The 27238-nt window shown below is 42.7% G+C and overlaps 1 protein-coding gene, 1 long non-coding RNA gene and 1 other non-coding gene across 8 annotated transcripts in view; 1 reads left to right on the top strand and 2 right to left on the bottom strand.

The window, feature by feature from the left end:
* slc20a2 (solute carrier family 20 member 2) overlaps window positions 1–25538 on the bottom strand; it is a 40398-nt gene extending 14860 nt beyond the window's left edge. For 2 of the 6 annotated variants that reach the window (XM_088290776.1, XM_088290820.1), the window contains exons 1-3: window positions 25229–25538; window positions 1144–1640; window positions 84–224 (exon numbers count right to left, since the gene is read on the bottom strand). In XM_088290776.1, the coding sequence (XP_088146902.1) occupies window positions 84–224; window positions 1144–1432 (430 nt within the window). In that variant the 5' untranslated portion in view covers window positions 1433–1640; window positions 25229–25538. Of the gene's footprint in view, window positions 1–83; window positions 225–1143; window positions 1641–7391; window positions 7651–9587; window positions 9733–11927; window positions 12056–25228 lie in introns of those variants that run through there. The other 4 variants (XM_088290811.1, XM_088290784.1, XM_088290803.1 and 1 more) reach the window with 4 other exon arrangements.
* Window positions 6540–6612, bottom strand: trnav-cac (transfer RNA valine (anticodon CAC)). Its single transcript has one exon. It is a non-coding gene; the product is annotated as a tRNA-Val (tRNA).
* Window positions 24694–26618, top strand: LOC148343868 (uncharacterized). The gene is made up of 3 exons (XR_015842529.1): window positions 24694–25205; window positions 25313–25511; window positions 26314–26618. It is a non-coding gene; the product is annotated as an uncharacterized LOC148343868 (long non-coding RNA).
* The last annotated feature ends 620 nt before the right edge of the window (window positions 26619–27238 follow it).

The following is a 27238-nucleotide window of genomic DNA, read 5'->3' as shown; positions in this document are numbered from 1 at the left end:
CTTGGCTGATTGTCAATGGAAGAAAAAAACTTTGGAGAGTTTCACAACATCTAATCTAACACTTTTGAGAGGATTTATATTACCAATCTTCACCAACTGCATCCACTGGACGCCCTTGGTGCCGATGGCGACCATGGAGAATCCGATAGTAGCGCCCACAATACAGTGGGTTCCGGAAATGGGCAGTTTGAGGAAGGAGGCGATGAGCTGCCATACTGCCGAGCCTGTAAAAAAGACACAGACGTTAATGGATGGAAGTAAAGTATAAAAGAAAACCACGTGGGTAGATGTGTGCTATTACCTATATGCTTATTAAAACCGGTGTGAGTTTTAGTTTTGAGGTGATCAGTTTGGGTGTGGCGCTGATCATTAGAAAAGTACATTTTTCAACAAGTTGTTCTACTTTGCCTTTTTCCTGATCGGCACTACAAAAGTGTTTTATTAAAGGGGAAGTCAACCATCAAAAAATATTTGCAATAAAATGTTCTAGGCAACTTCACTACTCTAAACATGGTATTCTGATGAATATTGTGTTTGTGGAATCTGAGTTAAGCAGCAAAATCCATCAGCTTTTAGCTATCTCAGGGGGCGGCCATTTTGTCACCTTCTGTCGTTTTGAAATGACATCACAGTTGCTCAGGGCAAAAATGTCAGTAAAATCAACAATCACGGGTCACATGTTTTCTGAAGCTGAGCCATGATCGATCATTCGCTTAGCCCTGCGCAACTGTGATGTCATTTTCAGACGACAGAAGCGACAAAATGGCTGCCCTTGAGATGGCTAAAAACGGTTGGATTTTACTGCTTAACTCATATTCCACAAAAGCAATAATAATCAGAATGCCATGTTTCGACTAGTGGGGCATATTCTTGCTAAGAAAATATTAGGGTTCATTTATTGAATAAAAAAATAAACGGTAAACGTTTGACCTATATTGCATACAGTTTATCCACAGCGCAATAGGGACATTTCATCAAAACGGAACATTATTATCTTTTCTATTAGATTGGTTGAGAATTGCCGCACGCCAACAGAAATGAAAACCTCGACAACCCAGCAAGCAAATTGAGTCTTTGGCCACATCAGGGTATTAAAGTAATTCACGGTTAAATAGTTGCAGCCTTAGATCTGAGGTAACTTACCGATCATGGCGCTGACCTCGCCCGCCATTAGCACAGGCACCGTGTCATTGTACAAGTTGACATCGATGATGCCTTTGCGGATGGTCTCGCCCACTTTGGCCCCGAGCAGCATGGATCCCAGCGTTTCAAAAATAGAGGCGAGGATGCAGGCCTGCTTCAGCGTGACCACACCAGAACCCACGGCCGTGCCAAATGAGTTGGCCACGTCGTTGGCGCCCACCGAAAAGGCCAAAATGAAGGCGATGATGAAGCCAAAAATTACCATCCACAAATACGAATCCAGATCCATTTTGAGTTGCTTTCACCCGCACACTAGAAGAGAATGAAATTCTTAAAAACTTTTTTCTTCGTCCCCTGGTCGGAAAGAGCGGGAGGGGTGGAGCGCAGCTGTTAACTAAGCTTTTGGAGTTGAGTCCAAAGATTGGAGACTAGTGATGGTGGGTGCAGAGAGCATTCCATAGTTTAATGTGAGACAGCCTGTCCGCACGTTCCCTCACCTGCAAGAGAGGAGAGAAAACCATGACTTGTTTGGAACAGCCTCAGACCGGTTGTGTCAACAACCCCTTTTTTGATTTAACCAAAAAAAGCTGAAAGGAATCGAGCAGAAGTGTACATTTTAAATTAATCAGTGATGATGCAATGACACATATCCGTCTTAACGTGACCACTGTAGCTCAGAATTGCGATAGATGATCCGTAAAAATGTTCTGGAACCACACCTTGGCACGGATAACGGTGCCAACAACTCTGAGAGATGTCCAGACGGCTCCAACATTATTACAGAACACTTAAACACCGCAGATCAATGTTTCTCATCCTTTATTGAGCCATAATAAATATCAAATGATGATGACCTTGTCTCAATTTACTCACAAATTGACTGACTCAGTGTGAAATCAGCACCTGTTTAGTTCAAAACAAGCTGATCTACTGGCAAGAAGCCATGACGTATTCCTGTATGAATCAGAGGTCCGCAACCCTAAAAAATACCCTATTTTGAAAAGTGACAGGCTTCTCTATGATGGATTCTTGAATCCTGGTGCAACGGATCATCTTTGACCCATGGTCCATATGATCAAGCACCATAGTTTGGGCCGAGCACGATCAGCGGAATGGCTGGTGAAAATAAAATTGTGCGCAATCACATTAAGGCAACATGATGAATCCGCAATTACTATAATAGCAGCAGAAGAAGTTGAAACCCCACATGGATCAAGGAAGATGCAAACATAATCAACGAACACGCCGCCTCCGCAATGGCGAACTACAAAATACAGCTTAACAAATAATACATTGAGTCATTTTAGCCAATGAAATAACCTTAGTAAACTTTTACTTTGAAGTTGTCCCTCGTGATGGCATAGCGGCTATCTGGACTTCCGTTTTCGACCTTTTGGCTTGCTTAATTGCAATTTTAATTGACATCACATAGTTGCCACCAACACTAACGCAACGCCATCCTGAAATCATATTCAGTCGCTAATATATGACGCGAGCAAAGCACTAGTTAACTACGCCGTTATTGTATTACACGACACAAGTCTGATGGCTACTATTGGCTAGCAACTAGCTGTTAGCATTAGCAACAAGTACCAACTACCACCCGCTCCTCCAACACCGGTTACCGGTCCGCAAAAGTTCTGGAAAAAAGTTTGGGGACCACTGGTATGAATGACAACACTCGCCACAGGTTATTTGTACCTTCTGCCATCTAGTGCGTCAGTATTTATTTGTTCTGTCTGTCACTATACATCAGAAGGCTAGAAAAAATTATGTACACTATTTGTAGGAAACAATAGTTCAAGACAATTCTTTAAAATGGGATAATTGCCCACTACGCTCCACATGAATGTGCTGCAGCGCATGGGTTGAGAATGTGACCTAAAGACAGTGTTAGAGGTCAACATTTTCTTAATCGGAGGGCAATTATTTCTTTGCTACTGCATTAGCGTAGGTATGCCGCCCATTGATTGAATAAGAGACTCCGGTTCCTTTTACAGATGTTTATTCTTCAACATCGTAGGTCAGTGATAAACTTGCGTACAAATACAAGTGGACACGGTAGGAATGTAACTCCTTCAAAAAAAACAAGCACCCTCTGTAGTGTACACCATTTTGCTTGACCAATCCATTTTACACAGCGACATTTGAAATGAGCCATTCATCAGCTCATCAATTACAGCGTCCATCCCAAATCAGCATGATCATGACGGAGATCCTGACAATGATTCTGGTGCGGATGTAAAATTAGAAGCATGAACATAATGCACCACTGCCTTCTATGGTTGTGTCATTTGTTCACAGGGAGCATTCCATGTAAACAAGTCGATTAGCTCAGCATGAGCTGTGCTCAACGCGAGTGGGGGGGCAAGCAGTTACCTTCTTCCTCACAGGAGAGCTCCATCTGGAAATACTGAGGTCACTCACTATTCTTTATCCCCCATTGGAGCGCTGCACACGCACCATAAAAGCTTAAGTGGCTTTGATTGGGTCCGGGTGAAACCACATTGGATCAGTATGTGCCATCTTGACAGATGCACAGGGCTATTTAATTCTTTAGTTAACGTCAAATCTAAAGCATTTAATTGCCCCTAGTGCGCCGAGGGTTGTATAAAGGATACTCAGGGTTTGCTGTCAAATGTCGAAAAAGGCTGTAAATTGAACTGACAAAAAATAACTGCCTTAACATTTCCCACCGGAAGGGATTATCAAAAAGGATCTGAGCTCTAAGATGCTGTATATGGCAATCTTGTCCGCCAAGGTGATTGCCTCTCAACCATTTCAGGTTAATAATTTACAATCAGGTAATACAGCTCCCTTGACAAGGTTACAACACTTCCTGCTAAAATATTGTGAAAGACGGAATGCTGTCGCTCCCACCGGGCAAGGAAATGGCAGACTTATCCAACATTGCTATCTTTATTGGATCGTGCCGATCTGTGCTTGCAGACTACACCTGGCCGCTCGGAAATCATTGCTTTTTGCGTGTCTGGCCTCCCTGTGCCCAAAACTCCCGGGGCACGTTTCTTTGCATCAATCCATTTGACTGTCTTTCATGCTGGCAGCTGTCCTGCAGGCTCCAGCTACACTCTGCAGCTTATCATCGCAACTACATTTGTGGTCATGTGATACAGACACTGTGAGTCGAATGAAAATTGCATTAGGGTGGTGAGACGGCCTCTGCGGTCCATGTGATTGCTTTTAGGGAATTGTAGCGTTTACGCCACATTGATGGAACGCTGGGCGGCATGGTGGCCGACTGGTTAGCACATCCGCCTCGCTGTTCAGGGGTGAAAGGTTCAATTCCAGCTCAGGCCTTCCTGTGAGGAGTTTGCATGTTCACCCCGTGGCTGCGTGTGTTTTCTCCGAGTGCTTCGGTTTCCTCCCACGTTCCAAAGATGTGCATGATGGGTAGGTCTGATCGTGAGCGCATGTGGTTGTTTGTCTTGGTGTGCTCTGCGATTGGATAGCAAACAGTTCAGGGTGTACCCTGCCTACTGCCTGTAGACAGCTGGGATAGGCGACCCTCGTGAGGAGATAATTGATGGATTGATGATGGAGGTCTTGATCAGGCTTTGTGACAGTTTTGAAGACCAGCAATAGAAAGCTGTCAAACATCAAATATTTGGGCACAAATAAAGTTAGTTCGGATAGTGGCCCTCCAGGACCACAATTTGACACCCCACACGTCAAAGCATACCTTTTGGAATGTCACCCCAATAATTCAACCCTGTTTTTATCGGATCGGAACATATTTTCTCATATGCGTTTGTGAGATTTTGGGAGAGTTTGCCTCAGCTGACTTTGTAAACCTATGTTGAACTTTTTCCTAGAAGTGTGTTTGGCACAATACTGAAATTTCATGTTGAAGATCCATCCATCCATCCCTCCATTATCTGAGCCACTTCTCCTCTCGAGGGTCGTGGGTGTGCTGGAGCCTATCCCGCTATCTTAGGGTAGTAGGCGGGGCACACCCTGAACGGGTTGCCAGCCAATTGCAGGGCACACAAAGACAAACAACCGTTCACGCTCACAAACACACCGAGGGGCAATTTAGAGTGTTCAATCAACCTGCCATGCATGTTTTTGGAATGTGGGAGGAAACCGGAGCACCCGGAAAAAACCCACGCAGGTACGAGGAGAACATGCAAACTCCATACAGGAAGGCCAGAGCCAAAATCGAACCTTGCATCGTAGTACTGTGAGGCCATCGTGCTAACCAGTCGTCCAAAGTGCCGCCGCGTTTAAAATCATTTTTATTATTTTTACTGTATAATATTCAAATTTCTTGATCTGAATTTGGTGTTTAAGTAGCTTTAAATGGAAATAAACCAAATGATATTTGAAAAAAGGGAAAAAATATTTCACTCTGTTTTGAATCAAAGTACTGAAATAAATGAAGCTCAAGAAACTCAAATTTATTGCGCTGCACCTGCTGTGTAACCTGCATAATATTCTAAGAAACCTCAACAAACTCAAGGTGAAGTTGCGTAACAACTTGATGAGTCACTGGAAACTCATGACTGTTAGAAAACAATTTATTAAAAAAAAAAAGAAGATAAATACAAACTTATGCAACCAGCAAGAAGGTCATTCTTTTATAGAGTGAGGGGGAAGCTTATAGATATTCTACTCATAAAAAGCTTGTGAAATATCAGCAGCCTTAACGAAATAACAGAAATAGGCAATCAGAGTCACCAGCATGGAAAATTATGGCTTAAGAAATGTCATGTAGCAGTTCAGCTGGCACAGAAAAATCACTAATGAAGCAACTTTTTCAGGTAATTTATGATAATATGAACTCTCTGGCAAAAACATAAGCCACATATTTACACTAGAGATGGTACTTAAACACCTCCGTATGATACAATACAGATGGATGAACAGCCCCGCACACTCCAACCACATTAAGAAATCTCTCATTAAATGTATACCTTTCCAACCGTGTCTATCCAACAACGAACATCGTTTTGCGCACAACCACTGTCCGAGGTGCTGATGCTGACAATAATCGTGTTGACACAATGCAAACTTTCCGAGTTAGGTGCGGCAGCTGTTCAAAAATGCACAGTTGATTATTGTGCAGTCATTGACATTACCTGGTGTCACCATGCATATTTGTCATGTGTTGAGTTATAGTCAGTTGCTAAAAATCGACTTCTGAGACAATGTTTGCACATCGCATGTCATAATAATAATAATAATGCCTTTATTAGTCCCACAATGGGGAAATTCGAGATTCAAACCCAGGCCTCCTGGGGAGACTGGGTCCTGAACGCGGCGCCTTAGACCACTCGGCCATCCTGGCAGCCACGAGATTCGAACCCAGGCCTCCTGGGGAGACTGGGTCCGGAACGCGGCGCCTTAGACCACTCGGCCATCCTGGCAGCCAAAGCTGTTTCCGCCCGGTTTCGAACCGGGGACCTTTCGCGTGTGAGGCGAACGTGATAACCACTACACTACGGAAACTGATGAGGGAGTGGTGCAATTTGTTCATGAGTCATCCAGTTCTAAAAACCTGAATTAAAAAAAAAAAACACTTGAAAGTGACAACAAGCCCTATTTTTAGCAAAGACAATTTCTTCCTAGAGGTCAAAGCAGACACAGAAACATAAATACACCTGTCAGAACATGATGTGAGCTTGCTGTTCATCCACGTTATACAGAAGCAGTGATGGGAAAAGGCTCAAAGTTTGGAAAAAATAAGTGGAAACTGTTTCATCACTGCTGACAGCTTGGTCGGGAGCTAAAACATTGCTGATTGTTCCCGCCACTGTCCAACACGATTCCAAAAAGGCTCAAAACTATTTTATCATAATTTGTACAATGCGTGCAAGCCTTACGGAAAATAATGTCCCGAAGCCCAGACTAGCATGTTAAGCTACAACGTCAGCCTCTGGAAGCGTGCGCCGCGCCAACAATGCGATCCCTCCTCTCACTGTTTGCAGCACAATGCTCATTAATCTGCCTGAGATGCCACTGCAGCACCGCCACTACAGCTGGCGCAAAACACCGTGTCACGAGCTCGGACCCGCATTGACACGCGGCGGCAAAGTCCAGCACGGCCCCGCCTCTCCTCGCTCCACTGTGACCGGACGCTGAAAGGACCAGAAGCGGAAGTCGCACGGAGCCGACGTGCCGTTGTGATACGCCTGACGGCCAAGGACATTGCAACAGATGGCTAACTGACTTACGGAAGGGATGTGGTGAAAAGAGAGAGAGCAATCGTGAAAGTCAATTCCACTCACCTTCAAGTGTACCCACATCTGTGAGAAAGCGCCACGGGTGAATACCGCAGCGTTTGGGGGGAAAGAGGTTCAGGTGGTGGTGAGACGACAAAACCCAAAAGGAGGCTGTGTGTGTGACTGACAGGAAAGGAGATGGGGGGAGAGAGCGGCTGATGACAGGAGGAGTGAAGGAAGGCAGGATAGGACGGGCGAGACAGTGTGAGACTTCAGCAGGTTGTGGCGTTGTTGCAGGAGAGGCCAAGTAACAGAGAGGAAAAGAGAGGGAGAGGGAGAGAGCGAGAGAGAAAATCAAAACCGAGGCGAGTCTAGACAGCCTTTCCAAAGGATAATCTCCACGTTGAGAACACACGCCGGCCAATGAGTGGCTGTCGGTGTGCAGAGAGGCTGGACGTGAGAGGAGGAGGCAGCCAATGAGGACGGAGTAGTGTAAACATGTCAGGTGATTGTCTGCGTGGATGGCGAGAAGCGAAGCGCTTGCTGGATCAAGGACATTGAAAGCCGCAACTTTTCATTCTAAAAATAAAAGGTGGATCACTATGAGGATAGCAACATTGTAGATATGGCAATTGTCGATTTGATTGCGCGGAGCTCGAAGGCGTGGGGATAAAACTGAAAGCAGCAGTGCAACTGCAACCAGCAGATACACTGTTCATTCAGCAAGTTTCCATCCAGAAAAAGGGAAACGTCCGCTACGGGAGGTTGCGCTTCAGCCGCGCAGCATCAATGAGTCTGGGTAGCATTAGTCTGCTCAGTGAAACGCTAAAATGGAAACAGGAGCTCAGAACATTCAGAGAGAGAGATTTTCCTATTACTTAATGCAGGGGTAGGGAACTCGGGTTTCCAGAGAGCCATATCATCTTGAAAAACAGCATAGTAGGGCTGAAACGATTATTGGATAAATCGAATAATTTGATTACCAAAAAGCTCTACCTCGAAACTTTACGGACTAACTGCAGACTCACACACCTCTTTGTGTAAAAATAAGTCTCAAATGGAACAACAACAAACGCAAATGCACGGGTATTTTTATGTACTTTTACAAGCAGCTTCAACACCACAACAAGGGGAACAAAAACATCGCTTGAATATGGTCACTACGGAAATTTGCAGACAGCAGAGAACAAATCTCAAGTGCATTCATGATCCAAGCAACATAAAATCATTATATTAAGTGTTTTGAAGATGCATGAAAATACATGTGAATAAGTCACCATAACGCAACCGAAACAATTAACATCTTGACCTGCATCAAGAGTCCGTCATAGACGGATGGAACAGAGAGAATCTGTTCATCTAAAATATTTTTCAGCCTCAGATGCAAAATAAACCAGAAGTGCTGTATGTACGTTTTTTATTCTTTCATCTACACGGCCCGGTCCAAAGTGGTGTAATACAGGCACAACTAACATCCAGACGCTGACCTGCTAACAGTTAGCCAGTTGACAGCTAACTAGAGCTCACAAGCGTCAACTCGATACCTCATTCGATGACTCCCACGGCACTCACCAGGCCAGACCACATCGTTTAAAGCCACACACACACTTATAGCCACATATATTATCGTGTGTAATGTGAGGATAGCGACGCTAATAGACACACCTCACATCCACATCTAACGATGGTAAATATATTTGCATCCAATTAATTTGATCACGAATTTGGACAATCTGAGGACTATTCAATTGTAAAAATATTCATTGGCTGCAGCCCTACTATTTACAATTTTTACTGAAATTCTGACAACAAGCATTCTTAAAACATCAGCTCCCTCGGAGAAGGTGATGATGCTGATGCTGGCGACTTGTCTTGGTTACACAGCCTCATTGCACACGAGCACACACCAACTCCGCCACAATTGTTCAATTCAATCACACACTGGCCTCTATGTCGCTCCGTTTTGTCGACCCGGCAGGGTCTGAGTCACAGCGGGGTCGTCATTCTCCAGACAAAAAGCAGAGTCCGGTTGGCTAATGCTTAACAATAATGTGAGAAGAACACTTCACTGCCTCTGCGAGAACCTGACAAGATTAACTAACCAGTCAGAGGTGTTTTTCCCCCCTTCCAGACCACAACATTTTACAATTAATGACAGATATAAATCCATCTCATCAAATGATTTCCGCCTCACTGATCCTTTCCCAACTTCCAAACGGCGCCCCAATTCATCCTTAAAAATCAAACCCAAATGTCACTTACATACATGACTGAAGCAAAGGTATTTGCATGAGGTCCAGTCTCCCTTGGCGCCTCTCAGCCGTCGAAACGCACATTGATTTGTACAGCGTGTCTAAGAGTTGTGAGCCGGTGCTCCCGTGGTTCCTCTCCCTCTCTGTGCCCCAACTGGCCCTGCCTGCTCGAAAGCCTTTCTGCGTCAGCTGCACCTGCTGACTCTGACTCTGTGCTCCCCAGCGGCGGGGGGGCGCTGTTGCCTGCGAGCCAAGTGCACGCACGCACACGCAGACGCACGCAAAATTCTGTGCAGTGTTATGATCAGTCAGACTCCATGTGCAGGAGGAGGAGGGGTGGTGGTGGCTTTCTTGGGCCGGGTGTGTGGGGGGGGGGGGTGTTCAAGAATGACAACAACAGCATGCATGACTGCAATGAGAATGTCTGTTTCAACACCACCTCCAAAGCCTCCATACACACACACACACACACACACACCGACACACACATGCAAGCTGCCTCTCACTTAGTCTCACCACAGCCACTTGACTTTGCCCAAACATTTTGTTGACAACTCCTGCTTTTTGTACGTATGGCAGTGCAAGAAAGGACATTTGCTGCCTGGACGAGTATTAACATAAACGCAACCGAACACGGGGTTGTAAGTGACCTTATGAAAGTTTCACCTAGAGACAACGTTATCAAAACTATATACAGTATGCATTCAAACAGACCTGCAAAAAAATAAAAAGCATACCTTACACTGTTGTATATGTGGCACATGAATGAGATTTTGGCGAGTAATGCGACTCTGAAGTATACTGTAGCACTGCAGTAAATGTACAAGTTGATGGGAAGGCAGTTACGCAATCACTGTTTTGACTGTTCCATACTCAGACACGCCCACACTGAACATCTTGTGCGCCAGGATGGATGGAAATGAGCTTTAAACTCCAAGAACACCTTTGTCAGGTAAACAAAGCAACCACAGAGTACAGAAACAACATGGTTGCAGCGGTCTCACAGTCACCATTATTGGCCATTATCATCCTTAATATTTTGTTTCATTTACAAGCTGCTTGGCATCTGGAGGTGAATTGCTCGAGAGTGCTTAGTCCTATCAAGTCCATTAAGGAACACGTGAGAATGCCATTGTTTGGGGACAGAAATCATGATCTTAGACAACGCAAATTCGAGATTGTCAAAGCTGCGTTTTTTTTTTTTGTTTGTTTTGTTTTTTTAAAGGGCTTTTGTGCACCACACTGGCGAAGCAGGTCACACTAACCAGCGGCGTACTGATTTAAAAAAAAAAATAAATAAATAAATAAAAAGACATTTCAAAGTGATTTTAATGTGGCCATATGAAGTGTCACGCTCCAAACAATGGACCAGTGCCGGCAGCCTTAGCAACAAACAAGGACGCCAACCTTGTTACAACAGCAAACAATCAACTTGGCTCCAACACGCTGAGTAAGTTATGTTAAAATAGTGTTTTAAGGTCAGCTCTCTTTGGTTTCAGTCGCCTGTTCCGAAATGGCAAAGTGGCTTCTCACTTTCGACTGTTTCAAGTAACACCGCTGTCCCGTCACTGCGTGTGTGGGGGTGTGTGTGCGTGTGTTTGTTTGTTTGTCTGAAAGCGAGTTTCAAAGAGCATTCAAAACAAGGTACAGTGTAACCTCTCATTATGGGCCGATGTGCCGTTCAATGTTTTGGATTTAGAATCAACATTTTCCGAACGGACATAAAGGGGAACAAAATAAAGAGGAAAATTTGTGGTTCAAATGGTTGCCCTCATAAAACTTTTATTTACTGACACGCACTGTTTGAATACAAATGAAACATTTTTAGCTGTTGTACATGTATAATAAGGATAAGTAGGGCTTGGTATCAATTCAGATTTCCAAACTCGATTTGATTTGATACAGATTTGATATAGATTTTCGATTCACGTTGATTGATTTTCGATTCAGTAAAGGATTTCATGCAGCACCAATTTTACAAACAGTAAAAGTAAAAAACGTGGCGTAAAGTTTTTTGGAACCGAGGTCACTCAAAATATGCCAAGGTCTTGTGACATTTGCTTGCGACATATGTGAAGGCCATGCAAGATGTTTAGCTCAAACTTGAATTTGAGCAGCTTTGGAGATGTAGTTTTCTTGAATATTTAGTTCAATTTTGGATCTGAATTGTGAAACCGGTGCAGCTTATGGCTTAGTTTCACTGTCACTTGTCAGCACACACACACACATTCATGAAAACACAGTTCCGCAGTTTCTTATCCTCTAAAAACAAAGCCGGCTAACATCCGATATTGACGTACAGTACAGGCCCCGTTCTTTTCCCACGACAACTGGCACACATCATACCTACCAATAATTCTGGCTTCTAAAAAAGGTGGGTGTCCAGTTTTGATCTTGTTCTCTCTCCTGCTTCCATGTCCCTGCATGCCGGCGTCATCTTACCCTGCAAACTCTTTTCTGCTTTCCTCGCCTCTGTCGCCACAGACCAGTAACATTTCTCTTCCAAGAATCAGCAGCGGTACCAACTGGAAAGCTTCACGCCTTCACCCCCCGATCCTCCTTGCTACCCCCTCATGAGTTGGTTTTGTTTGCAACAGAGAAATGTTAATCTGGCTCTGGCCTCACAAGTACAGTGGAGCCAGGAAGTTCAACATACCAACGTGGTTGTCCAGAGGCGAGACTGGTAATCTAGCAGTGGTGGGCGGTCAAGGCCTTGAAGGCCTCATCTGCTGGCTGAACGTAACCAAAAATCATGATCATGATCATGAGATATAGATATAGATATATATATATATATACATATATATATATTGTGTTGTATTTTAAGGTGAGTTTTTATACAATCAGAGTTCAGCTAGCTTGTGTTGCTAGGCAGATTTCATAGTACAAATGTGTGTGCGTCTGTGCAGTGTGATTGAGCGGGCTCTTAGAGCTGATAGACAGTTGCGATAGCCAATCAGATCACGAGTTAGAGACAGTAAGGCCTTCTCGCAGGCCTCTCATTGAAGGTGCGAACGTGCCCAGAGATTCGTTAATCACTTGTGAAAGGGGAGTGCTATGCGGAATCAACAAATCCACACTAGATACTCTGAGACCGTAAGAAAATCTAAAATATAATTCTTGATTAATTAACCCACAATGGCGGAAGGCGGGAAAACCCTGGATTTGATTGCAGATATACTTGCAAGGCCTTTTTCAACACGGACCTTTCAGGAGAAGCAAGCTCTCGTTAGCCGAGGTCGTCCAACACTCAGTCGTGCGTAAATGTGTGTTTGTATATTATTTCTCCAGGTGCCTTGTCACAAATGATGTTGCGAGGGATACGTATTCAAGTCGTACTAAGTAGAACTTCTCTGAACGCGAAATGTACGGCCCGTCACTGTAATCTAGGATCGGCAAGGCCTCGATATGAGCGTGCATTAGTGGGGCAAAGTGGCCTGCAGAGAGACTTGAAGACGAGGGACATCGAAGACGATGTGCAACATTGAATAATGACATTTCATCGCAATGCTCGGCGGATGGAGTGAATCCCCTCCAGCGTGTTCCTGCTTCCACATGGAACTGCCAAACGACTTCTTGATGAGACGGGACTCCTAAATGTCTTTAACAAATGTTAACGTATGGCTGTCATGTTACAGAAGCCAGGCGACTGAAACGTGATCCGCGTGAGCAGAGTCTTGCTTTAAAAAGAGCACCAGATTGACACTGCTGATTTTGAAATAAACACGACAGAGTTAGCAAGTAACGCGTGGGAGAGAAGCTCTGTCTTTGTTCCAAAATCTCTCGGCATACCTGACCATATTTTAGGGACACGGAATTGGGCAGTTAACAAATAAGTTATTAAATCATCCATGGATATCTGTGATGTCAGCAATACAAATTTCAGCAACAACAATGACAAAAATCAGCATTCTTTCATCGCTCATTTTAGGGATATAAACTTGAGGAGTGTTTAAAAGATAATACAGTCAAACCCGGCATGCTCGCGGTTCAGCACGTGCATATTAATTGTTTTTCTTTTTTTCCTCAGAATTTCGAATGATTATTTTTGTTTTAAATATATATATTTTCCAATTTCAACCAATTCTTCATGGAAATTGTATATTGAATATTCAATTCAATGCATTCCAGGGGGCAGCAAATAATTGCTACAGATTTTAGCATTTTCATATCTCAATGTTTTTTGCCAGGTATCCCGATAACGATACAAAGACGATATTAGTATGGGTCCATGAAAAAATAAATTATATTTAAATATCTGTCCAAAAGGATGTGAACAGTGTAGGTTTTTTCTTTTTTATAATTTAGAGCTTACTGACAGCCATCAACATAAACAAAGTCAGCAATATAGTAAAAATAATTAAATTCACATTGTACTGCAACTGTGCAACAACAATTTTATGCTACAACAGAAGCGTTTGCGTGTGTGTGTTAACTGCATCAACGAGTGTTTTGTTTTGTACCAATTTGTCCTTGCACAATATATTGAAAACATATTGATTATTGCAACAATGGCCCTTGCAATACCCATATCGCTAAGAAATGCCATAAGTTTCCCATGGAATTTTAAGCTTTCTAAATTTGACCTGTCACACGCAAACTTTATCTGTCCATCTAGAGTATTTATCTATCGAGATAGATAAACACACACACGTGCGCGCACGCAGATTTACTTGGTCTGCAGGGACTCCATATAGACAAGCAGTGGAAAAAGTCGGTTTTACGCAACAATGAAAAAAAATTTACCCTCTTAATACTACAAACATTTATAGATGCCTTGCCACATTTGAGGGGAACACATTTAGGATAACGCCACGTGTACCATATTCTTAGATAATTGGAGAGTCATTTGTGACATCCGATGTGGGCACCTACATAGAGTAAGAGCAAGTGACAGAGAGAGAGAGAGAGAGTGAGAGAGAGAGAGCGAGAGAGAGAAAGAGAAAGATAGAGAGAGAGCGAGAGAGAGAGAGAGAGGTTTCTTGCTAAGATGGATATATTGGCCTGTGCCCTCCTGCTCCTAATCCTGGCTTCCAGCACATGACCCAGCTAACAGTATTAGGGGGCGCTTTGATTAGAGCCTGCTGCTGTGAGCACAGAGTGGGAGACAAGGCGGGTGGGAGCACACGGGGTCCTGTACATTGCAGCAATGGCTTCCTTCAGATCAGACGGAGACGCACGGTCCGTATTAACTATGCATTTAACTTTGGCGCGCAAAGGCTTCCCACGGCCGTTTAGGCACGAGGCAGGACGGATTAGGTCCGCCAGTCAGTGAGTCAGCCGATTAGCAGCACGCTTGTTATTTTAAGGTAAAAACTAAGTGTAATGCTCAGAAACGTGCAGCGAGCATTCGCCAAATGAACTAGTGGTGGTCACATTAAGGAGAGGAATTTCACAACTGCAGCCGCGGACTTTTGTCATGTGAAGAGGTCCTCGAAGGGAGCAATTTAGGATCTGATCACACTTAAAAGCACATTAAATGCATTTTGAATTGTACATTTTATCCTGGTTCACAACGTCATTTTTATTATTGGATAGGGTCTATTTAAATTTATATAAGAATCGGAAGCATTTATAGAGGATATAAAGGGTACACACATCTGGTCAAATGAAATTTTTATGAAAAATTAGAACAAAATAAATGATTTCAAAACTTTTTCCATCATTAAAGAGAAAGCCAACCTCAAAAAATTCTTGACAGGAATATATTCTACGCAGCCCCACTCGTCAAGCAATGGCATTCTGATGAATATTGCGTTTGTGGAATATGAGTTAAGCAGCAAAATGCATCAGCTTTTAGCCATCTCAGGGGGCGGCCATTTTGCCACTTCTGACGACTGAAACTTACATCACAGTTGCTCAGGGCTCAGCTAACAACCAGTTATTTTTTTCATTACCTTATCAAAAAGATTACATTTGTCAAAATTGAGTTTAATAGGCTTTATCTTAAACCCATTTTTATGCACCTAAAATACGTCAGTGATGTATAGACTTTTTATATCCATTGCACATTGAGTTGAAATGAAATTAAATCACACCAAAGTCTATTTACTCACGAAAAATACAGTTTAAAGGGGAAGTCAACCCAATTGAATAATTTGCAAGAAGATGTTCTTTGCGCCGTCAAGAGTCTAAAGATAGCATTCAGATTAATATTGTGCTCGTGGAATATGAGTTAAGCAGTGAAATCCATCCATTTCGGGGGGTGGCCATTTTGTCACTTCTGTCGACCGAAAATTGTTGCGCAGCGTTCAGCTAACGACCAACTAAGGTTCACCCGTTTTCTGAAACTGAGCCATGATTGGTCGTTACCTGAGCACTGAGCAATGATGTCATCTTCAGTCGACAGCAAGGGGCAAAATGGCGTAGCCCTGAGTTGGCCAAAAATAAAAAGTTGGATTTTACTGCTTAACTCAATATTACGCAAATGCATTATTAATCAGAATGCTGCACTCAGTAAATTTAAACTTCTTAAATCTGGTTCAGCTCAGAATGAAACTTGGTTTAACAGTGACGTCTCGGACCAGGGTGGACTTTTATATTTGCACATTAGGAAGCACAAGGATCTTTTATATCATGTCTTCAGGCATATGATTTCAAATTGATACATTTCTTGCTCCTTAGCTGTACAAATAAATAAATAAATAAATGAATGAACATTTCCAGGAAGTTTCCCATGAAACTCACAATAGCAGTCCTTCACTCCGGTGACACAATCAGTACGGCACCATCGCACAAGAATCCTTAAAGGCATGCACCCATAATCTTCACAGGGAACAAAACAAACAGCTAGCAACCAAATCCTCAGTTGTTGCCATTCCGACACATCCTCACATTGACGGAAAAATAACAATTTCATTCCGTTTAGTGCTAATGTGTAAACATTATGTTGACAGGCTTGAAGCAGAAGCCTCCGCGGCATTAGCGGTTATGGTCGTTTCCCGTCGAGCGGCGGTGCCACAATAAAAACATGTGAAACATTATGGAGATGTCATCAGCTGTTCAGCACGGGAGCAATCGTGGAGAACTTGCATGACATTCAATACTGCTCTCACTTCAGCGGGCTAACTTTGCCCAATAATAGCACCGTCACATTTGAAGAAAACACGTTTGCTCTCGTGTGCTCTCTGTTACCGTCAGTTGCAGCAAGATTTTGGCTATCACTGTATTTTCCAGGCAATGCTCCAGATGGCTTCTCATATCTATGTTTGCGGTATCCTTGCTCTAAAAAGGTCAAATTGTGCAAATTAACAGCATTAATTGAGCAGGGCAAAAAACTCATAGTCTATTAATCATAGAGTTAGTTCAGTAAGAATATCCCTCTTAATTCTTTAGTAATACAGAATTGGCCAATAATAGACTCCGCTATTTAGAGCTTAATCACATGATTCGGCGCTGGCAAATGATCACAATAGGGTTCTCGGTTGCATGGCACCAGTAAGAAGAAGAAAACAAAGGTTACTTGGAGGGCGCTTTTTTTATTTGTGCGACGACAATATAAAGTCAAAGAAGAATCACAGACAGACAGCTTGTGACCAACAGATAAGGTGAAAATGCAACCATACGGTTGGTCTTGTGTTTTATTGTCCCTTGTATGTTGTAAAACGGCATCTTTCTTTAATTTGAACATATCTTTATGGCAGGATAAAGTCTTATCTGAGTTCTTGCGGAATTGCGCAGCAAAACAGAAGTACTGCTTGGCAGCATCTGTTCCACGATTGTTTTTCGGTTTGTGTTTCAATCACCTCACGTGCAGTTGTGAGGGCTTAAGAAATAAACATGTAGGAACATAAGAAGGCAGTGACTCCATATGGCACAGATGTTCCGTAACATGCGTCTTATGTGATATGAGGACGTGTGGACAGTTTAACTGTTTGAATAAGGGGATGACTCAGGTGATCTCTGCTGTCAGTTCGCGGGACAAATTCTGATTTGTTTGTTGGGCTTATGTTAAAATTTCAAGTATAGTCTCCAGTGCATTCCGCATATCTTCATTCCTCCCTTATCTTGAGTCATGTGCAATAAATTGACCAGCATGCTGTCGGTCGAACAGGCTAATCCCAGCCTCCAAGACTGTCTCTTGCTGAATTTCAGCAGACAAACTACCGCACCTTCTCACTCCGCCGCTGCCTGAGGTGTCGCATGTCTGTCGCTAGCGTTCGTTGCTAAAGACGTCGGCGGCAGGAATGATTTGGCTGGAAATAGCAGCGTGACATGAACACTGACCAGCGAGCCAGCTGCTCATCCTTACATGGAGCCCTGCCCTGGCCCTACGGTCAAATTCAGGCCGGACCAGTACCAACGTGACAGTTTGAACCAAAAGAGGCGGGCGACATAACACAACACAAGAGCACATTTGTGTCGCACAAGAGCGGCATGTTAAAAACAAACATGTGACAAACCTGAGTTTGACTTAAGAGTATTCACACAGGCCCAGTAAAGAAATACATTTTTAGGCACCAAATATTAGGGGTGGGGGTTGAATTCCGATATTTAGATAGATACATTGCGATTCAGATATGGACCTATCAGAATCGATTTACTAGCACACACACACAGAACAAGGATTACCGCCATCCATCTCGCTGTGAGATCCAAAATTATTATTATTTAAAAACTGAGCTGGGCACTTGACCCATAAATCCCGCGAAATCCGACCGCTATTTTGGTACTGTTCCGGCCTCAACTCTCCGGCCTTCTTCATAAAAATTGTCGCCCCCGACCCTGTCCGCTCCCTCAAACCTCCCACATAAAAATGATCCAGGGCTCGAGTGGTGAGTCAACCAAGCCTTTGGCTATCCAGAGCAAATATAATTCAGCAAAAAGAGTAAAAAAATAAATAAAATAAAATAAAAAATAACAAAATAACAAAAATAAAATTAAATTAAAAAAAAGATCCTCACTGGATTGGCTCATGGTTCAGCATTGGGGGTTGTCATTAGCATGGCTAACACCACATCAGCAGACAAACAAGAGACGCTCTATGTGAGCACGCTTTGATGGTGGACCGTGCAACTCCCAGAAGGCCAACACTAAACACGGCATCACAGCTCTCCAGGGCCAAGTCAACAAGGTGAAATTGAGCCAATAACACACAACAAGAAAAGATGTAACCGGGGGAGAAAAAAAAAAAAAACAGCTTCCTTTCCTGTCATGCTCAGTTACCTTTTAGAAGAAAACATTTGCTCTCTAGATGAATACAATCAAAAGAACAGGACACAAACAGGAAGCCAACTGTCGCCAGCATGACAACGCATATCTACCTTACTGTTAATTATTGTATTATTTGTACAGAGAGAGAGAGAGAGAGGGGTATAGATAGAGAGAGAATCCAACCCCACCATCCCCACACACACACACACACACACCCACATTTGAATCATCACGCAAAAACAATGACAGCGGTAATAGGAACACAAACAGTGTTGATGATTGTAAACGGGCCACTTAAAAGATTTTCCTGGAAGCAACAGCATGCGGAAACCACAAATATTTAACTGTATTAAAAGCCCATTGGATCCAATTTAAGGCTGAGGCAAAGCTGAACAGAGACCTTTAAACAACCGATTTGCTGAAATGGTTTTGATTAATTTTATTAATGCCCTGACCCTGAAGTCAGTGAAATAAAAAAAAAAAGCTACAAGTTCTCACTGTGTGTTTGCAGCCTTTTTCTGTCACCGCAAACAGATCGCGCCTTTCATGATGCGCCAGCATCTCAAGATGGTCCACCATATGAAAATTGGACTTTTCCTAAAGTCTGCGCAGTTGGTCAATAGCGTTCTATCCCCATATGGTTCAAGGAAGGGTGAGCAGTTCTTAAGATAAAATGCAAAAAAGAAGTTTGGCAATCTTGCTATCTCGGACTCTTTTTTTATTCTTTATTCAAACTGCATTAAAAAGATGACATTTAGCAAAAGTCGGTCAACAGTAGTGACAAAAATCTGTTTTAATTTTTGTTTTTGTGAAGACAAGGCAATTACCGTTTTCTGCTACTTGTCTCGTTGGTGTACGCATTGTTTGCAAATTAAAAACCACCATTCACCATTCATGCTTTTTCCGGAAAGGAGTTTCTTTACGCTTATTGGACAAAATAATCACCTCATGAAGGTGTGAAAGGTCATCTGTTACTTAATCTGTGTATCCCTTTTCATGCAGATTGACATTTCTTCAATGTGTTGTTATAGATTTTTTTTTCACATTTAAATAAAACATTCTAGTAGTGTGGATTGCATCACGTTTGACTGACCAATTTAAAAAGATGTTTGTTTTGACAGGGTTGTTGCCATTTCCTTCAACTTGTAGCAAACCTTTCCTGCTGTCAACTGTTGAAGTACGCATGCACAGACATACAGTATATAAACATAAACACGGCATGACAAATTCCTCCCCGCCTACGCTGTCATGTGATGTTGTCATCGCAATGACAGGCAAAGACATAACAGCGGGATTGTGCTCCGAGGACGAGGTGGGACGACCAGAGAGACAGACTGTTCCGTGACACTGCCAGACACGAGCAACTAGAAGCCCGCCAGCATCCTGCAGCATTGTCATGGAAACCAGAAGAGAAATCCACTGCCTTTTCCATACATCTCCTTTTCTTTCCTCTTCTAAATGTGTCAGTCCACATGAGGGAGGTCATCCGTGTTTTGCCTTGAGTTAAGATAACAAAGCAAAGGATCCAAACCACCAATATGCAAGATCATACAAGAACCTTTCCATGTAAAAGTAAACAAATTGTTGCTTTAATGTGAATGCAAGTATCAGATCCTTCATGGATGGATTGCAAATATGAAATAGAGTACTATTCCTCACAGGAGTTCCTGGGACACTATAACGTGCCCGCTGGTGTACCCATTAGAATCACTCAGTCATGATGAAATTTAGCAAAATAATAAAAACATGACTTCTTATTATAAGTAGACTAACATTTGCACAAACACCAGTACAATGATAATTCTCTAAAATGTTCTTCCTTCATTTTCATTTTTTTTTTTCATTTGCTGTAGATGATTTCATACCTGTTGAAAAAGTGGGGGGGGGGCTGACCAAAATGCATTTCAAATCAATTTAACATTGACTTACTTCAATGAATAAGAATTTTAATCGGAAATGTCAACTTTTGGGAGGTGAAAAGGGGAACACCCAAAGGCATCTGATTTTGATATTGACTCTACTGGATAATATTCGGTGCAATAAAAAAGAAAGCAAAAGAATGATCACAGGGTAAGTTTGACCAACACAGTTGTGCAACCGGCATACCGCTGTCACACCTAAACAACGGCAAGGCGGAAGTATCCGCTTCACTTTTAGAGGAAAAGAGCCACAGGTCTGACAGGACAAGCAAGACCTGTCAGAGCAAGAAATAAATAGAAAACAACCGTTGTCAAGAGCCGAAGTTGAAATGTCTGAGGCTGTGTTCACACTTGTCAAGTTTGTTTTTGTTAAAACAAAGTCTGGTGCGATTGCTCTGAGAGTGTGGTTAGTTAAGTGTGAATGCGATCATCGGTGCGCACCAAACATGGGATGTTATTTTGGCCCACTTGGTGTTTGCCAGCCTCATGTTTTACACTGCAGTATTTGTGACTATGAATGCGTGAAATGTCGGCTCTCACCTGGTGGGTGATGCGCACGTCAGTGTATAAAACTGTATTTGGCTGTTAGTGGAGCCCAGTTTTCAAAGCAAATATGGTGAAGCGGCATTTAGCAGTTATGCTGCACACAAGTGGAATATAAACGGTCAACAATAGTGAAGTCAGCCACAATTGGAAATGCTTTTAAATCTGGGATTAAAAACTCTTTTTCAGGTATTTCAAGCATTTCCAATGAGTGCAATTTTAGAAAGCTTCTTAACTTTGCTTTTAAAGACTTGTAAACGCATTGCTGTCAATGTACGTTCTTTTGATAATTGTTAATTAACTCGTTTTGTTCTCTTTGCTTTACATTTACAGTTATAGATATTTGTATCTTTTAGGTGTTGTGCTTTTGGTTGTGTGAAGCGCATTTCGTGGCGTTGTGTATAAAATTTGCCATATGCTGTATGCCTTGACTTGCCTTAGTCCAAGGTTGAGTAAAGAATTTGTGCACCAAGATGCAATTTATTTTTCTATCAAACATGCTAGCCTGTTTTGCCAGGAGTTAAATCAGGTTCTAAGCAACTTCAGGAATCAAGTATTGCATTCTATGTATTTTCTTAAGTGAACAAGCAATGTGCCGCCATGGCGGAAAGTTCCTCCAACGTGTCAGCATGCAGGGTCCTGAGAAAGCTCACCTCCATGAAAACTGTCCTGACTCTGCATTCTCAGTGTTGCGTAGAACATGAGAACATTACAGAATGGACTTTCATCACCTGAACCTCCCAAAAGTGACTTTATTTTTTGTCAACATTCCGTTAACGGCTCTTACAATTAACTACCAAAAATGACTAAGAAAGCTATTTGCTCACTTTTATGTTGTAGGACCCACGTGTGAAACTCTGCCATTGACATGGTCTCAGCTGAAGCTCATTGTGAAGGTTTCAACATTTTTTTTTTTTAAACGGGTCACGGTCACGGGCATGCTGGAGCCTATCCCAGCTATCTTCGGGCAGTAGGCGGTGTACACCTTGAACTGCTTGCCAGCCAATCGCAAGGTACACAAAGACAAACAACCATCCGCACTTACAAACACACCATGGGGCAATTCAGGGTGTCCAATCAACCCATCAGGCATGTTTTTGAAATGTGGGAAGAAACCGGAGTACCCGGAAGAAACCCACTCAGGCATGGGTAGAACATGCAAACTCCACAAAAGAAGGTTGGAAGACTGCTGCGATATGCTCGAAAACACCTGCGACCCCTGTGAGGAAAAGTGACTTGGATGATAGTTGATGAATGAATACATTTAAAATATATATATATATAATTTCTATACTAATCTAAAATCCTAGCGAAATTTATCACTCACCATGTAATTTTCCAGTTGACAACAAATAACTTATTATTACATCTATCATGCTTTGCATTGTGATTTAAAGATTCAGTGCTTTATTTACATATCAAGTGGTTAACTCCATATATTTATACATGTAAAGCACATGTTTTTAAAATGGCCTGCAGTTAATAAAAACTTCATGATGGCCGTAATAAATTGTGTTCGACCAGAATATTAAAATAATCTATGCATGAGCATACACAAGCGAACAAAGAATCTCGGCAGCGACAAACTTCACTTGTGCGCACAAATCCGCTCAACAAACAAGGGTGAAAGGGTGTGGGGAATGCAAATACATTCATCATGTCTTAACTGCTGTTAAAGAGATGGATGTTTTGCAGGAAATGAAAGGGGCAGGGCAGTGGTATTTTCCTCATCATATCAATTTCAGTCGCACCGCTTTCCATCGCATAAAGCATGTGTGTGTGTGCGTGTGTGGGGGTGGGTGTGTGTGTGTGTGTGGTTGCATTATGTGCCCATGAAGCAGAAAGTCATTCATCTACCTGTCTTATCAGAATGTGCTATAATGTCTGCATTAAAACATTTTTGGCTTAACAAAAATCAACAATCTGTGTCTCTCAGTTCTGGAAACGTTTCCAAGTAGCCTAAAACATTCGTCGTTCCAGGCACACCTTTTTCTTTGGGTGCAAACAACACGAAAAGCCATCGGTGCCTTTTCTTGCTCTCTTATCATTAGATGATTAATTATTAACTCACAAACTCCATGCTGACCACCATTTCCTTCTGCTATTGTGGAACTGCTTTTTTTTTTTTTAATATCCCGAATAATGGGATTTCGCTCCATGTCATACGATCGAAACATCACCCTGCAGTGAGCGGTTGTGTTTGAATTTATTTTGAAAAATAAAACAGAAACGAGTTAGAATACTTGAAATAATAAATCTGCCTTTTGGCTGGTGTCCAACAAAGGGTGTAGCTGAAAATGTTAAATTTTGTTCCAGCAAGTAGGGAACTAGATACAGTATGTCTCCACTTTGGTTGTTTGTCTCAATAAGATCCAACACAGTATAAATGTACTGCTATAAATAGACCGTAATATTTCTGCATTTTCTGATTTTTCATGACGCTGTTAGATGATTTGTTTTGAAGGGTGTTCCCGCTATTCTTTCCACCTCCTGCATACTCACTCCTTTTGTGTGGTGGAAAATCTATCATGTTGACAATGGGATTGGCTCTCTCTTTAGTAGGAGGAACATAATGAGTGTCTGGCTCCTCACAGCAACAGGGACTCCATTAAAAAAATAGGGAGCATGCTAGCACAGGGTCACAAAAAAGAAGTTACCTGAACCCACAAAACCACCCCAAAACAGGTTAACCCAAAATTACATTAAATGTCAAGCCCAGCCGCAGATAACAAAATATTGAATAAATTTCTTACGCAACAAAATCTATATAATTGCCATCATTAAGAGTTGAATCCATCAACACAGTATACAAACAATTACTCTATGATCCACAAGCAGCTCAACATAATTTTAACCTCATCTTACAACTTTACCATTAAAAATAAATACGCCAACAGTTCCATGTACATCCTGTGGAGCTGTTCAGAATCAATATTGATCTCATCAAATGAAAAAAAAAAAACATAAAAAAGTAAACATCATACTCACCATCATGATTGCTAAATGTATGAATGTGTGATTTCTACGGACATTTTAACTAGTGGAATTTGTTGTAAGAGGTTTTGCTCTGACCAAACAACCAGATGAATGACTTGTCTGATGACAAGGACATCTAGAGGTGGCGTCGGAAATTGTACGCTCTGGTGAATATGCTGAGTCATAGGTTTAACATGTGATGTGCAATTATGGTTCATTTACCTTTATTTTTAGCATAGGCCGAACATATAAGAGCAGAATATTTATGCTTAATATAAAATGTATATTGTACAGTTTACAGTTTATTGTAATGCAATATATGTTATTGATTGTGTTTGTTAAAAACAAACAACGTGAAGCGTGACTTTGAAAATCTAAATGCATAATAAATCGTAATTTGATTATTTTTCAAAGTCGTTCAAACCTAGTGCCAACAGATGTTCCACAGAGGAAAAGCGCGAATATGCGATTTCGCGTATATGCGGGGGATGAGTGTCTGCCCTAGCGCACACGGCGCATGCGCGGAATTCGACTTGCCTCGTCGTCGCGGAACCCTCAGCGGCTCCAGCAGAGTGAAATGAACTCGTGTGATTAACAGTCAAGCGAACAGGCGCCCCTAAACGAACCAACAAACAAACTAGCCGAGCGTTCGCCCTCGCTTGGAGCGTTCGCATAACCACATTGGTTCGGACCGGCTGCCGGTCCAAGTCCTAGTAGCCGGCGTTTTTATCCAAAATGTGCGGTTTTGTGGGCGCACACTCGGGTTTGGGAAGTCCCGCACGTGCCAGTAGTGGCGTGCTTGACTTGCCACGGGACAAGCGGACATACACAAGAGAGAACATCCCGAAATACAACACGAACGTGTCATTGCGTGGAGGAAAAGCTGCGTGACATTGGGCCACGGCGTCTGATATGTAATACACGCGTGCAACAGACACGGCCCAGGGCCCCGTTCCTCCTTGAACGCAGCGCGGACACACAACAAGCTAGCTTCTAATAAAAGAAACAGCCCCCTTAGCAACAATGGCGGGTTCAAGGTAAGCTCGGACAAGGTACTTACCGACCAAACAGGAGAACACCTCGAAGCTGGAGGAATTCAACGCCACTTCTCGCCTCTCTCACTGTCCGTATGTTCCCTCCGTAGAGGTTCCGGTGGAAAAAATTTCACAGATTCCAGCGGTCGGTCGGTCGCCTCCCCCGCCCCGCTTCGCTTCTGTCTCGGGTGAGTGATGTCTGTTTGCCCCCTTCACTCGGAGCCTCTCTCACGCCACCATGTTGCCGACGCCGCGTTATGCCGCCTGGCTCTGCGCTTCGACTCTCATCCGGGCGTTCAGGGGATTGAGGCGAGCACACTCGGGATGACAGCTTTGGGATGGATGGATGGAGGAGGAGGGGCGGGGGGGGGTGGCGTCAGCGGTGGACGGAGAATGAATGGTCATTCTGCTCGAGTGCTCAGGGGACTGATAATTACGAGCAAAACGACTGTAATATCTTTTTATAAAGCCACATGTAATGCGTAGAGGTGAATTGAATCCAATTCACTGGAAGAAAATCACCGTTTTTAGCATACAGAGGCTGCAAAACACTTTGCTACCTAGTGGGTCGATATGATCGTGGTAATAATCATGAATGATGTTGTTTAATCCTGCTAAATGTGCCGTGCAGCTATTATAGTAGCAGACATGTGTGCAGGGGCTTCTTGTGTTACGTAACCAGTTCAACCGGCTAACAACAGTGTGAGTGGGATGGGAGGAGAGAGGAGGGGGTCAGTTGGTTAGCAGCAATTAAATTGATGACTAGACGGCATCAGCATGTACTTTTGAAATGTAACATGTATGCGAGAGGCGCAAATTAATGTCAGCGTTGCACTAATTACATGACTCATTAGAATTTCTAAGAGTGAGGGGATAGCTCTAATTATTTTTTCAGGAAGTCAGTGCTGATAAATGACCATGTATAGTTATTTTTTTTGTTTGGAGATAAGTGCACATGAACAATTGACGCAAGGGTGGAGTTTTCTTTTGTTTTTGTTATAAATGGGCACAGTTATAAATGGGTGTCTGCGCCGTTGTGGGGGTGAACATAGCCAACTTGATTCCTGGACAGTTAAAGTAACTCCACTCATTCCCTTTCAATTCATTGCAGGAGAGGCACACGCTTTACATGGCGGAAGCATAACACACTCGCAGGAGATTGGCCGGCAAAATGAGTTTATGAAGAATCATAAGAAGCTCTCCACTGGCGGATAATGTAAAGTTTGCTGCTGTGACGTGAGCACTTGGAGAACACCTTCCAACTTCAATAGTTGCTTCTGTGTGTGACAACGCACGCACGCGAAAACATGTGCACGCACATGTACATGCACACGCACACGCGTGCATGCACACGGACACCCGTTGTACTGCGGCGGGTGTGCTTTTGAAAATATATTAAAGATGTGTTATAACACCTGTGGCACAGCTTAGACCTGGTTTCAACTGGACTAAAGTTAGAGTTTATTTTTTTTCACCAAATTGTAATAGGCCGCAGGGGTGTGTACTCGAAAAACCCCTCGGTCCACCGGTACGCGCAGTGTGGCATAGGGCCAAATTCCCAAACACGGTAAACTAGACTTACCAATGCACGAAAATGAAGATGCGCTATTTTTTTACTCCGAGCGCACATGCACCTGTATACAAAAATAGACCCCATATAGTGTTAAAGTCCTTTTCACCATTTCAGTTGTCCGTTTTATATTTTGCCCGTCGTGGAAACAAAACGCAAGTACTCACTTGGCCTTTTTGGCCGATGTGGGCACTGTGCATCATCATCATTTACCTGGCTATCCCATTAGCCTGCTAGACCGCTATGTTATGTGAAAGAAACAAATAAAAACAGTTCAGGAAATGGGTGAACACAAGACGGTATTGTTTAGAAGGGGGTAAAACAACAAAGTCATTTTAAAAATATATATTAACGCATCTAATTCCCAAACACAAAGTATAAAAATGGCTAAAGCATAAACCACCCTTTTCACTGTATATAGCCAGTGTCTTGTTGAGACATGACTTTGTTCCATTCAGAAGTTGGG

The sequence above is a fragment of the Idiotropiscis lumnitzeri genome, chromosome 1 (assembly GCF_059441095.1).
Source record: "Idiotropiscis lumnitzeri isolate Australia: NSW breed Sydney's pygmy pipehorse chromosome 1, RoL_Ilum_1.0, whole genome shotgun sequence".
Classification (NCBI taxonomy): domain Eukaryota; kingdom Metazoa; phylum Chordata; class Actinopteri; order Syngnathiformes; family Syngnathidae; genus Idiotropiscis; species Idiotropiscis lumnitzeri.
This window is presented reverse-complemented; position numbering and strand designations above follow the sequence as displayed.